The sequence below is a fragment of the Pagrus pagrus genome (assembly GCF_965226575.1).
Source record: "Pagrus pagrus genome assembly, chromosome: 2".
Classification (NCBI taxonomy): Eukaryota; Metazoa; Chordata; class Actinopteri; order Spariformes; family Sparidae; genus Pagrus; species Pagrus pagrus.
This window is the reverse complement of record NC_140186.1, coordinates 2,759,539-2,773,695: the sequence shown is the minus strand read 5'-3', so window position 1 is coordinate 2,773,695 and position 14,157 is coordinate 2,759,539. Positions and strand designations below refer to the sequence as shown.

The 14,157-nt window shown below is 43.7% G+C and overlaps 1 protein-coding gene across 2 annotated transcripts; it reads right to left on the bottom strand.

Annotated features, from left to right (window-relative positions):
* Positions 1 to 383: 383 nt before the first annotated feature.
* Positions 384 to 13,881, bottom strand: sp2 (sp2 transcription factor). 2 transcript variants are annotated; one of them, XM_084371685.1, is made up of 8 exons: positions 13,798 to 13,881; positions 10,663 to 10,739; positions 8,969 to 9,715; positions 7,444 to 7,662; positions 6,482 to 6,776; positions 5,930 to 6,107; positions 5,563 to 5,756; positions 384 to 5,257 (listed from the first exon to the last, which is right to left on the bottom strand). In XM_084371685.1, exons 1-8 carry the CDS (start codon positions 13,802 to 13,804, stop codon positions 5,157 to 5,159), a joined length of 1,818 nt encoding a protein of 605 aa, XP_084227811.1. In that variant the 5' UTR covers positions 13,805 to 13,881; the 3' UTR covers positions 384 to 5,156. The 2 variants fall into 2 exon arrangements, with proteins under 2 accessions (XP_084227811.1, XP_084227812.1); XM_084371686.1 differs by lacking the exon at positions 13,798 to 13,881 and adding an exon at positions 13,696 to 13,776.
* Between the last annotated feature and the right edge of the window lie 276 nt (positions 13,882 to 14,157).

The following is a 14,157-nucleotide window of genomic DNA, read 5'->3' as shown; positions in this document are numbered from 1 at the left end:
ACATTCAAAATCTTTTACATCTTATCCCAAAAATGTGCAACAGCACAGCAGGTGTGAACATGTGCTGATAACTGCATGTTGAAATGTGTCAACTTCATCTTTTATTTTGTGGTTTCCATTGGGGGTATTAGTACTTTTAAACTAGTCAACTTTCAATTTCATTGTTCATTAGCTTAATATTTTCTAATTGATTTAATGTCAGATATTGGATGCCTGTCTCCGTCTTGGTGAAGGTTAATGGACTGTTTAAACAGCAGGGATCATAATGGAAGTACGTCCAGGACTTTGAAACGTCTGATATGTTAAAATTTAACAATTATGTATTATTATCTACAATTGACCCCAAGATGAAAGTAGAAAAAAACATAAAGGCGGCAGCAGCGAGCAGTTTAAGTTCTTTATTGAGGGGGGGTTGTAGAAAAGGAGCAAACCTCATGTTTTAGCACCTTCATACAAATTAAAAAATAAATTGCTGGTTCTCTGGGTTCTCCTGATAAACACAACAACTGGCTGCAGAACATTATGTGACATATCAGCTTGGAGAAGGAGAAGCATCTAATTCACAGAAACCAAGCAATAGAAATGTCTTAATTTGGAATAATCTCATTATATTTTTTAATTACAATCAAGATTAAATTTACAAATTGTTGGAACCTGGGACTTTAAATCAGTGCACATTACATTAGCATGTAACATAAGTTAAAAACACAAAAAAAGGAATTTTACAAATGTTGTTACCTGGAATTAGACAGAAAAAAAACAAAAACATCTTTAAATACTGGGTGCAGCTGTCTAAGGCATCTTTAATTCAATAGAAAAAAGATCTAGAAGTCTTATACAAAGCAGGAATGAAGCTATACAATGTCACATTATATTTTATTCCTTACACGCTGTACAAAGTCCACTTCCTTCAAGGCTGGCCGCGCCAACCGCAACACTAGGCAGCTTAACTTTTGTTCTCTAATATCCTACATTTACTGTGTCTACCAGACACACACTGTATTTACATATTCAGACATGAAATACAAACATAAATATGAGCAGGCTCCGTCTATCCGTCCCAATGGCATCGCATGTCTTCAGACACATTCTTGAAAAAATACACCAAATATTGGCCACCTAAGCTTTACGGCATCTGTTGCCCCCGTGTGAAGCACTTTGAGGAAAACTGTTTCAAAGTGCGTTAAAAAATAAATCTGACTTTGGCTTTTTTTGGTCAAAGAAGTTGTTGTTACTTTTTTTTTTTTTTTTAGCGAGGCAGCACCATCCATTAAAACATGTATGTCACAGTATTGAACACACCACAGTGAAAACTTTAACATACACGCTCGTCCGATGGCGCCGCGCTACTCTGACCAAAGAAGCCCGTTTGACAATAAGTCGGTGTATTTCTATTTAATGAAAGGAACTCCCAGACAGGTCGGACTTCAAACTGACTGATGACCTGTTAGCGAAACATCAGCACATCTTCAATATATCAAAAACAAAACGATATGAGCAACAGTATGTTTCCTGTAAAGCAAAAGATATTAACTTGTGTGAATACTGTACAGTAGGCCTAATGCTGGTTACCTGTATATCAACAAAAAACAACTTCTCAAGTGTTAATTCAGAATTAAAGCTATCACATAGCTGGAAAAAACTCATGTACAAAGCAACTGATCAAAGGCCTGAGAAAGTTTTTTGTTTTTGTTTCTATCTCGAGATGTGATTGTCAAGTCAGGCCAAAAATAATTGGAAAAACTGATCATATATATATATATATATACAGCAATGCATAGGCTACGAATCATCAAATCAAAAGTATACTGTAAGTAAAGCAGAATAGCAGAGTTACCCCAGAATTCAGTTATTAATTATTAGTACACAAAGTTTAAGTAGGGCTGGGTATCGTCAGGTAAATGTACCACGTACTTTAAGAAGTATAAGGATGTTTTTCTAAAGTATATACGCCATAATGAAAACTCAAACCTCTCAGGTAAAAAGAAAAAACTTTTTCAGTTAACAGAAGAAGTTTTAGGTTGATGTTAAAAACATAAAGTCATTAAAGAAAAGAAAAATGTCTAAAACTAGAAAATCTAAAACTCAGAAAAAAAGTATGAATCCGGCCAAAACATTCAGCGCCGACTCTCAGTACTCGACAGCTCCCATACTCACTGCTGAGGACACATTTCAGTACCAGTCAGGACCCAAAACAAAAGTATTAAGGTTCGATACCCAGCCCCGAGACGTCAGCGTACCTGTCGCGGCATCCGAGAGGGATAACCAGCTGGTTTGGTTCTCAGAGGGGCGACTCACTCCCTCTCATCACTAATATCTCACTGAATTAAATCCTTTCGGACCTCTTTGACCTTATTTCTCAAACTTTTTAAAACACTTGGATCTGTTTCAGGGGAAGGAAACCACAGGAAATGAAGAAGGCTGAAAGTTTTTGCTTGTTCTCTCGGGGTCGAGCATTGTAAAGGTAGTACACGTCCTTAAACACCAGCCGAACTACACTGCTTGCCATTTTACTCAGAACTGCTGATCCTCGCATTTTTGTTTCCTACGTTACATAACAGTATTTCCTCAACTTTTTAATGAACATTTCAGAAGTATTTCAGCGGAGATGTAACTGTCAACTTCCTCCCTGCAGCTGATCGATTTGATCCTGCTTCGCCTTGTCTCACATTTGGCGTTACACAAGGTTCAATCCTCGGCTCACTATTATTCTCCCATTTCGTGTTTACACTTTGTGACATTATGTCTAATCTGTTATTTTGTAAAGTATGAGCAGCGGTTCAGATCCAGCCAGCGACCTTTGTTGCATGTAACAGAGAGCAGGAATAATAATTCTGAAGTTAGCATCGCCCCGGTTCCCTCGACAAAAAGTAGCTCTGTGGCAAACACGAGCTGATGACACGAAAATCAGCCAGATAATCTTCACAAATGAACATCAGCTAATGATTTTAGAGGCGTAAATGAAACCAAAGTAAAAAGCTGATGTTAGGCTATAAATTAACTACGCTGTGGTCGCATGAGTTCAACGTCACCACCACCGGTCTTCATCAGCGTTAGTTTTTTTTCCGACTGCAGATAAAATACATTAATTTGAAAATGCGATACAACACTCTGTCTGTCTGTCTGTCGTCTCACTCAACGTCCCCCCCACAACTCTATCTGATCAATGAAGCAGCCGCTCAACACTGAATAATCTGAACATGCCAAGTAACTGATGACTAAGGTTATCAAATAAACTTAGTGGAGTGTAAAGCAGCAGAAAATGGAAAAAACTCAAGTGCAGCATTCGAGTAAATTGTAGTTCCAGTTATCGGTATAAATTTGGATTCCTAATAATCGATATCGCTCTGAAGAAAACATATCAATCAATCTACAAGTTGTAAAGTTAGTTAGATGGGTTTTTAGCAGTAGACAAGTCTCTTCAACTCCCCCGACAACCTCTGTAGTCTCATTTAGACAACCGCTAAACGTTTTTAACACGTAAAAGCTTCAAAATGAATATGATGTATTTTTAGTTGTAGAACAAAACATGTTAATCTCTCAAGCTTGTGTTAACCACAGACCTTATTTCAGGCATTTTAGTCAAATGCCCATTCAAAAAAATCAATCGACTTAAAGACGAGGGAAGCGGAAGAAAAACGTATTTCCTGGTTTGAGGCTTTGCTGCATCTCTTTACCGCTCTCTCTCCTGTGTTTCCTGTCTCCGTCTGCACTGTCGCTGCCCGATACAAAATAAAAGTAAAAAATGCCAAACAAAGGACGACTCCAGCACCTTCAACCTCCTCATCGATGGCCTTTGTTGTTTCGATAACGTCGTCCCTGCCCACAAAACTCCATCAACCGAACCCAGGACAGTATCTGAAACCTTACTAAGCTTTGAAGTTTCTTTTAATTATCAAAGATTTTGCTTCTCTCAGTTTGAAGAAAACCACATTTCCAAGAAAACGTCTTTCGCGACGACTGAAATTTGACGTTCACCTCGTTGCGTTCGGACAACTATATGCAGATTTTCCACCAAGACGACTCAAATTTCATCTGCTCTTCACTCTCCGCCCGTTTTGTTTGGAAATTTTAATGACAACTTTTAAGGCACAGTGACGTCTGGCCCTCTCTCCAGGGCTCAGCACAGCTTGAAGTGCTGCTGTTTTGTTCTGCGGTCTTGGCAGCCGAGTGACTTTTGCCGTCAGAGATTGCCAGGCCTTGGATCGCTCTGCTGGAAGAGCTCAAGCCAAGTCCGATCAGTACCCTCAAAACCAACGTGTGCACATGATAAAATACTCTTCTAACATCCTCCTGGGCCGTTTTTTTTAACTTTGAGTCTCATTGAGTCTTTTTCTAACATCCCTATTTTGTAAATCAACTTGTAACAATCGTATGGAAAAATGTTATAAATAGTTTTATTATAATCATTAATATTATGAATAATAGTTTGCATTTACATTTAAAAAATAGCCGATGTAAACTTCTAAAGGTTTTTTCAAAAGTCTTCTCGGGGAGGTTTTATGTAATGGTCCCAAATTTGTCTTCTGGGGGGTATACAGGTTTTAAATCAGCAGAGACTCCTGCTGAAAAACAAATAGCTTAAAACTAAATTACCATTCCACTGAGGGTAACAAACTTCTGTTGTATTTACAAAACACGGTGTTGACTTGTCTCCTTTTCTGCCAGCCAATTTGTCGGAGCCCCCGATGATCCACAACAAACAAGTTTTGGAGAGAAAAACAAAAAACAAAAGGAGAAGGAGAGCTGGAGTCCCGTGGTCTCGGTGTTGGCGTCTGAATTATTCTGTGTTTCCCTCCAGAGCAGTTCATAAATAAGCAAGCAGAGTTGAGTTAAGCATCTGATGCCGCCTCGTCGTCAGGCCGGAGCTGGTTCTGGACCTCCGCTCGGACCAGAGAGAAGAAAACAAAGTGAAACTATTATTAATAAATTTGCTGGATCAGTTTGAAGTCCACCAGGTAGGATTTCATTGTACACCAAGCTACAGTGTCCCAGAGGGCTCAGAGGGGATATAGGGACTTTTTTTTTGGAGTATTTCCCATCCTGGGACAAGTCACAGACACTCCCTTGGTATCGTCTCCTCCGTCCCTCCGTCCTCTAATACAGTCTTCAGTTTGAGAGTCTGTCTGCGTATACGCGCTCTGTATGCAGGCAGCTCACAGGTTCTTGGTGTTTATGTGAGTCTTGTAATGCTTCGTCAGGTGGTCGCTCCTCATGAAGCGTTTCTGACACTGGCTGCACTCGAAGCGCTTGTCTCCTGTTGGGGAACAAAGAGAAGGTGGCAGGTTGTGTTTTTATGAAGGGGAAACATTTCAAACAGGCTCTGAGCAACACAACATCGTCGTTCAGCAAGACTATAAATATTTATTAAAGCTTTTACTTGGTGCTAGAAATACAACTTTAAAGTGAAGTCTGACTAACTTCTGTATTTGAAATGAATGATTTTAAGCCACCGCTTTAAAGAGGAGTTACTGTGATGTCATTAAACTGCACCCAGCTCATCAGTGATGGCTTAAACGAGAGGAAACCGAAAGCTTTGTGCAGTTTCCTGAGCAGACAGACCTGTGTGCGTCCTGGCGTGTCGCTGCAGCTCGTCGCTGCGCGTGAAACGTTTCCCACAGAAAACCCAGTTGCAGACGAACGGCCTCTCGCCGGTGTGCAGCCGGACGTGAGCTCTGAGCAGCGACGTTTTCCTGAACGTCTTCTCGCAGCCGGGGACGTGGCAGATGTGCTTCCTCTTCCCCACCTCCCCGGGCCTGCAGAGCGTCCACACAAACAGACCCAGTGAGACATTTAGGCTTCATTTACACAGGACATTCAGTATCTACAAAGACTTAGATTTGTATTAAGCATGATCTCCTTATCCCACATGATTTTCTGAAAAACAGGTGATTATTTCTCAAAATGGGCAAAAAACCAGGGCAGGAACCTTTTGTCTGCGTCTTTACAGTTGGGGCAGGTGCAGGCCATCCGTCGCTTCTTCTCTCCTGGCTGGCCGGGCAGCTCCAGGGTGAGGGTCTGGTCTACCTGGATGGCCTGCTGGCCCTGCGTTGTCGCCAGCTGGAGCCCTCCGCCCTGCATCGTCTGGACCGTGAGGTGCTGCTGGCCTGACAAACACACAGACAGACACGCTGTAAGAGACACAGCAGGGCTCCGGGCCAGAGCAGCCAAGTTCCTCTGAAAATCACGACTACCAGCTGACCGCCACGAGTCAAACTAAGCAGAAGGAGCATTTTTAAGAAACAGATACCAATATGAGGGAGAACAACTGGAGAAACTGAGAACTGAAACAAGAAACTGAAACAAGTCCAGCTGTCTATATTTTGCAGATCTTAAGTTATTCGTTTGTATAACTGAATTTTCTGACGATGACGTATCTCTCCGTGTCCTTATGTGGAAGCTATTTTGTCCTCTGGGCCTTCAAAGAAATCTGTGAAGTCGCCTCGCACTTTGCTTTTACAGTCCCGGGTCTCTGACTCACCCCCTGCGTTGGTGATGGTGACAGGAACTCCCTGAACTTGGACCCCGTTGATGCTGATCGTCTGCACCGCCTGAGCTGCCGAGGAGAGCTGCGACGTGTTCAGCGCTATCATCCCCCCCGCCGGAGCGATTTTCGCCAGAGTCCGTTCCTTCCTCCCCCCCGCGAGCGCCCTCTTCGTGCCGGCCGGCGGCGAGGTGGTGGTGGTGACGACCGAGGTGGTGGGTGTCGTTGTCGTGGATACCGAGTCCTGGAGCTGAACAGACTGCCACTCGCCCGCCGCTGTTTTGAAGAGGATCTGAGGGAAGAAAATGCCAAACGGACGTCTGAAGTTTAATTTAAACTGCTCTGAACAGTGTGATGTAGGTCTGTGCTCTCTCCCTGCATTCCCTCAAAGCTTTACATGCCGTTATCCTGTGTTGAGATTATCATAACAATGAACAAAAAACGGAAAGGCTCAGTAAACCTTTTTGGATTTATTGTAAACAGGGTTTTTCTGGTTTTTATTAGGTTTAATTTCAGTAAATATGAGAGATAATTAATAATACTGGTCATTTTTAATGATCTGCTTTAATGAAGACCTTGAAAAAGAGGTTTATCTAACTTCTTTTTCTTTAAAAAAATTAGTTTTACAATAGAAAAGTTGTTTTTATTATTGAAATTAAGAATGTAAGGACTTTCAAATGTGTTTTGTGTCCATTTGTCTTCATGTTGCTTTCCTATTTACTTCTTACTACTACTTATTCTACTAATACAACCCAACAGTCTGTGGATGATTATAAAACTACTAAATGTCAACGCTGAAGTTCATCTGTCACTCACTTCATTGTAAAGCAACTTAGCTCTCACACTGATTTTGATTTTAATCAGTAATGTGTACGCAGCATTTGAACGAGTCAGCAGTCAGGTTGATAAAACTGCTTCTTCACAGTTCTGAAGTGAGGCGAGTGTGTCTGGATGGATACCTGTGTTGGTGTCGCGTCCGCCTGGGTGACCTGCAGGCTCGAGGGGATTGACTGTCTCTGTGGGACGGGTGGTAGCGTGGCCGAGGCGGCCTGCACCACCTTCAGGGCCTGCTGGGGGATCTGAACCACCTGAGACTCCGGTTTGGACTGGACCAGCTGGACCTGCTGCACCATAGCCGGCTGCCCGGGGCTCTGTACGATCAGCAGGTTGTTACCTGCCTGCAAACACAGAAGACAGGTGAGGTTATCCTCAGGTTGTTAGCCTACGCTCACACCTGGAGCGGTGTGATAGATTCAGTGTGTAAGGAAGCAGTCGACCCCATAATGGTTCAGTTACGGGACAATAACTTAGCTAGCTCATGTTTCTGACTGATCTTTTGGCCACTTGAGGGCAGCAGAACAAACCGTATACAACACTGAAAAACATGTCAACACCACACATGTACGTCCTATATTCACTCTTCTTTTAGTTTTGTCTGACTGAACACCAGAGAAATATATCCAGCTCTTTCTCTGCTAAATGCTCCACTATGTTCACTTTGTTGTTCTTGGCCTGCTGAAGCTGGAAACAACACTGACGAGGCAGAGTGAGCCAAAATAACAAAGTTAAAGTTGTAAAAACCAAAACAATAAAAGATTAAACTGCTCAGTAGTGGTGAGAGGAAACTGCAGCTGGCTAATAATTCTCAGTGACACATTTAATCCATCTACCTCTGAAACAGGTATTAGAGGAACTTGACTTAGGACGTGTATTTAGCCAACTGCACAGCACTGTATAAGGCCGGGCTGCACAACACACACTACAGCATATCATTAAGGTCATTGTGCCAGAGGAAGCAGTGCAGCACCTCACATGATTTCACTCACGTGATCTCAAGAGGAAGCAGATGTAAACGAAATGGAGACTGCAGGACGACAACTCGCTGCAGTAATGCTGATAAATTGTAGTGAGATTAAAAAAAAAGCAGAACAAGGAGTCTGTAATGACAAGTGTAATTGTTCAGATTTTAAAACCTAAACATCGAGGCGGCCCGATGATTCTGGAGCAGTTCAGGAGTTTAAGACCAGATCTGTAAACCCCTCACATTACCAGATCATCCGGGCTGAACATCGGGACCGACCGAGTTCCTCAAACCAGATTTCTCCTCTGGTAGTCTGGTAGTTTTACCAACTGCTCTGCTGAGCTGAGCTGTGATTTAAAAAACCTCCCAGTTAAACGTTTTTCTGGCGCGTTCAACTAAATCTCACAGACTTGTTCACTGAAAATACAGTGAAGTAACTCCACCGTCAACATTTAACTGCTGGCTAAACTCTCATTCTCTAACTAATCGGCGAAACTCGAATTTAGTTCATTCGGTCGCTGATACTACACAATAATAAAACTTGTGTTTGTATTGTCATACAGGTGAAGTTGTGTATCTTGATCTAGACATGTTGAGGTTGTTCGACACAGCACTTGATGCGTGTAGCTCAGTGCGAGCCGGTGATGACTAACAGAGAGTGTGTGCTCTGTTGTCAGATGTACCTGTATGATGTTGTCACCAGCCTCTATCAGGATGGTCTCCATCTGCTCCGGGGGTGGGGAGGCAGCCTGTGGAGGAGGAGGCGGACCAGCTAGAATCACTTTTTTCTTCCTCCCTCGTCGCCCCTTTCCCGGAGTGGGAGGTGCAGCCGCCGTCTCTGTGATGATTTGGGTCCCGCCCACCTCTCCGGTCGCCACGTTGAGCGGCAGCGTGAGCCCGCTGGGTAGCTGCACCATGTTCGCAGCAGAGTTGTTTGGCTTGCGTAACTTGGGGGAGGGTTTGATGGCTACAGTCTTCTGCGGTGTGACCGGGGTGGCGGCGGCCGCGGGGGCCGGTACGGTCATGGGAGTGGTGATGATGGCCTGGTTGGTGCCTGGGATGAGCTGGATCTGACCTCCCTGTGGCATCACCTGGATAGTCTGGGCCCCCTGGATCTGTGGCACCACCTGGTACTGGATGTTGGCGGGGGCCGCGGTGTTGGTGCGGGCCGGGCTCTGCTGGATGGTGAGCACAATAGGACTGCCAGGCGTCGTGGAGCCCAGGCCGGCAGGGAGCTGAATCACATTGCCCTTGGCTGAGAGGAAACCCAGGTTTTTGGGCGGAGCGGGGGCGATCGGAGCCGGCTTTATGGGGAGGAGCCTGCGAGGCTGCGGCTGTGCTGGAGGAGAGGTGACAGGAGCCTGAGCAGCAGGAGGGCCGATTTTACTACAGGTGGCAGCCAAGAGGGCCAGAGGAGAGGGCTGGGTGTCCTGAAACACAGGCCAACACAACGGCTCAGGTACAACACACAGTCTGCACTCGAGCTGCAACGATTAATCACACAATGATCACAACATCCTCCGATTTCAGCTTCTTAAATGTGAATATTTTCTGGTTTCTTCACAACGCTTGTGATGAGAAGGTTGCCAGTTTGAACTCCCGGACTGGCAGGATAAATCTGGATGGGGACAGTGAAAGCCAGCACTTGCTGCTCCCTCATTAACATCACTGATGTGCCTTTAAGCAAGGCCCTTATCCCCACCCGCCCCAGTGGAGCTGCTCAGCGGCCAACAGATCAGACTGTGAATGTGTAACTGTGTGGATGTGTGGGCAAGTATTTGTAATTTGTATAAGATACTTTTAGTTGTATTTTTGCCCTTCTTTGATTGTCAGTTAACGCATTTTTAATCGGCTAAATTCCCACTGGGGATTAATGATTACTCAGTAGCGTCCCTTTGTTAGTTTTTGGAGTCATCAGCTGCATCTTCAGTCGAGCTAAAGAGCTGTGAGACGCAGCTGAAAGCTCCAAAAAGTCTGTAAGTTGACTTTTGACCTTCGATTATTCTGTTACAAATACTTCCCAAAGGTCAAACCTGTTTGTCTTCAAGGTGACTGTGTCTTAAACTAAGTGTAAAGAGATATTCTGACTAGAAAACAGACACATTTAACTTAAGATTTTACATTTTGTTGTGATAAAACAGTATTTTTTAATTAGCTGCTTCGCTGCATCAGATCACACTTCACATGTAAATCGAGGTTCATTAATTTCAAACGAGACCATCGGTCGCTCAGTAGGATCCCTGTTAAAAAATGTTCCTACAGTGTGCAGCGGCTTGAATGCATCATGGATTAATAGACGTTATGTAGAGAGAGCAGAGGGAGAGAGAAACAGCGCGGAGCAGACAGTAGCAGGACACGACATCCGGCTGTTACTCACTTGTGTGGAAGCGGTGGAGGGCTGGAGGTATTCACTGGGACTGACAGCAACAGTGGTGGCCATACTGTCCTGTTGTTCTGGAAAACACACAGACACAGCAGAGTCAGATTCAGGCGGCCTGCGGCATCTATTTTCAGTGGTTAGGTTGTTCAAGGACAACGCAGGACACTCCTACAAAACAGAAACAGATCTAAGAAAGACAAACTCTCTGATCGCTCACCGTGATCACCATCAGTCACACATACGACATCGTTGTGAACATTTTCTGCTTTCTTTCCTCTCCTATGACAGTAAACTGAATATCTTTGAGTTGTGGACAATTTAGGACATCGTCTTGGGCTTTGGGAAACACTGATCGATTACTATCTGACATCTTACAGACCAAACAATTACTTGATCGATTGAGAAAATAACGGACAGATTAGTGGACAATGAAAATAATCGTGAGTTGCAGCTCTGCAGACTTTGAAGTTTCAGTTTCAGTTAGAAGTCAATGTAAAAAATAAAAGGGGAGTAATGATCCACTACTGACGATCTATCTACAGGAATACAGAGCAGTACAAAGACCAGTATGCGCCTGTGAAACAGCAGGTCTACCTCTTTTATACAATGTATTCAACCTTCCAGATGCACAGATCTTTTCAGTAAGAACTTCTGTGTGTACCAGATAATTATTTTGTTGTATTGATGGGATTTGTTCGATGTAATGATAATCTAATGATCACTCTTTTAAAATTGTTTGATAAACATTTCCAGAGCAGGTGCAGCACTTGGATCTTCTGCAAACGTTGATGTAAAGCAGCTGAAAACATTTTCATAAAACTTCTACTCAGGTGTTTCTTCATGGATTTATCTAACGCTCCATGGCATCTTCAGTATTTGGCTCTTGAGACGTACAAGCAAAGAGATATGTGGCAAACAATTATCAAGCTACAGGCGATGATTCAGACGCTCTCCGAGCAAAAGAGATGCACAAATGGACTGCAGTCAAAAACATTATGTGAGGAAAAGACTGAATTTATTGATATTATATTTCTGTTGAGACGGTCAGCATAAGTACATTCAGGGCAGGCTGCCCAGTCGCTTAAGGGCCGGCTAAATCTTCACTACCAGCAGAGCTGCTTAACAGCCAAAACAGTTTGATGCTGTTAATGCTCCAGGTGGAGGGCTACGCTAATCATCTACACTGAGTGACTTCATCCACTGGTCATTATGACTGAACTGAAGTACAGTTTGTGATGTACAAAATGAAATCACAGTTTTATTAAATAAATAAACTCTGAGATAAATTCAATGCAAAAGCGAAGTTGTTATGTGCGGTTTTATGCACCAGCAGTGCTCAGGGTGTATTTTAATGTCATCGTTCAAGAATGTGTATCACAAACCGATGTATTAATATTTGTAATATTTAGTTTAGCTCGAGGCTCGTCGGCTGGCAAACACTTGTAATCAAACAGCAGGTGACGCGTAATCACATGACCGCGTAAGAGCGCTGCTCTGGCAAACCAGCGACAGTAGTGAGAAGTGCAAATGCTGCTGGGAAACGACTGAATCATCACAGATCCACTATTATACTATATCCAATATTTATCAGTATCTCAGTATCTGTTGTACAATAAGTGCCACTTTTTTGTTTGTTTTTTAGAGAGCAAAATGCAAAAATGAGGCTTGAGGGTAATTCACATTTATCAAATTCCTCATGAAGTTTCCTGTTTCGGTGCACAGATGATATTTTGGTCAATACATTTCATTGCGCAACTGTAAAATAATCCTGTCTCCATAACAAATCTCTGCCACAAGTGTTTGATAACCATATTTGAGGGATAATGCAAAAAAAAACAAAAAAAACTGTGTGTTTATGTATATATTGTATGTACATAAGAATATCTGTACGGACATCGGCCACAATCATCAATCAGGTTCTGATGAATATTTCAAATAAAACAAAGTAACATCGAGACAGAAACATCTAACCGATAGTGATACAAACTGCACACGGACGAGTCACTTGAAGATAGTTAATCACAGACGGCCATGAATGCATTTCTAAGAAAACATACACTCAGGGTCTCTCCCTCCAATGTTGTGGTTCCTTAGCATGTAGCAGTAGCACATGAAAAACACCAAAGTTACTGATTGTTATAAGGAAGTGGTCTTAAACACAAAAGACTCTTAACAACATTAACTGCCTCCTCTGTCGACACGGAGACACAAACTAAGCTGCACCTCTGTGTTGTGGCTGCTGAGCAGCTCACCACACAGGAACCGTTTCCTCTGTTGGCCCTGGCTGCATTATTAGTGAAAGTGTTGTGCATTCAGCTGTGGCTCGTGGTGCCTAAACTTCTCTGTCAGACCACAAAAAACTTTCACACGAGGATAACTCAGCCTGCTGAGCCACTAATCTCTCCTGGCTGAGACACATTTATGGATCCACAAACGCGGATGGCTGATTACAGAGCTGCTGCACGGAGCACAGAGCTTCACAACAATGAATTTAGCAATTTCACAATCATCACAAGTTGTACGAGTGTGTCTTTAAGCCCTGCCAGTAAAGCACACGGAGAGAAAAAAAAAAAACAGTGCGGCCTCAAAATAGCGCCGCCATCAAACACACACTGTTGGTTTGCTTTGCTGTGGACAACCACCAAACGTTAGCGAGCTTGCTAACTAGCGATACTAAACCGGGGCAGGGTGAAGTGGCTAGCCTAGCTAGCTTAAGCTGATTTGGTTCGTGTGCAGCTTAGTTTCTACTAATAAACGAGCTAAGATGAGGCCGTTATCTGCATCGTCTACACAACTCTGTTTTTTATTGTGGACAGTCTGAGTGTGAGGAATGCACGGCCAGATGTGGGAAAACAACAAGTAAACGACTAGCTAGCTAGCTACATAGCGTACACTAGCATATTTGGCTAGCTGACGCGTAGCTAGCAAGTCAAACTCTCTTTGATAACGTTACAGAAAAAGGCAGCCCTTTTCCGGAAGTGCATTGCTTATTTGGGTACACACAACTGCCCGAGTCTCCCTAAAACATACTTATTCGTAGCGCATACTGTCCAGCGCGTCTCCGCTCGACACAATATAATGTTTTACGAAGTAGAATGTAATATAAACACCAATGTTTTAATTCCTACCCACCGCTCATGACGACATTCGCTCTCCGCGAGCCTTGAAGACCGAGCCCATGGAGGAATCCGCCCGCGCTCCTGCACCAATCCACGGACAATGGGCCGTTGACGGAAGCCCGCGTCGACCAATCAACGCGAGGGGTCCGTGTGATCGAAAACCAACCGAGCCAATCGCAGCGCGGCGTATTTGGACGTCGGTCGATGGATGACGGCTCGACCAATGGGATGTCGAGATCGTGCGCCGAGGGGGCGTTTCCGCAGAGGAACCCAGAACAGGCTCCGGCCCAATTACAGCAGGAATCCGGGTTCACTGACGTCCCCGACGACCAATGAGAGCAGCGAGGGGCGGATCCGCGAGGACAAGAATGAC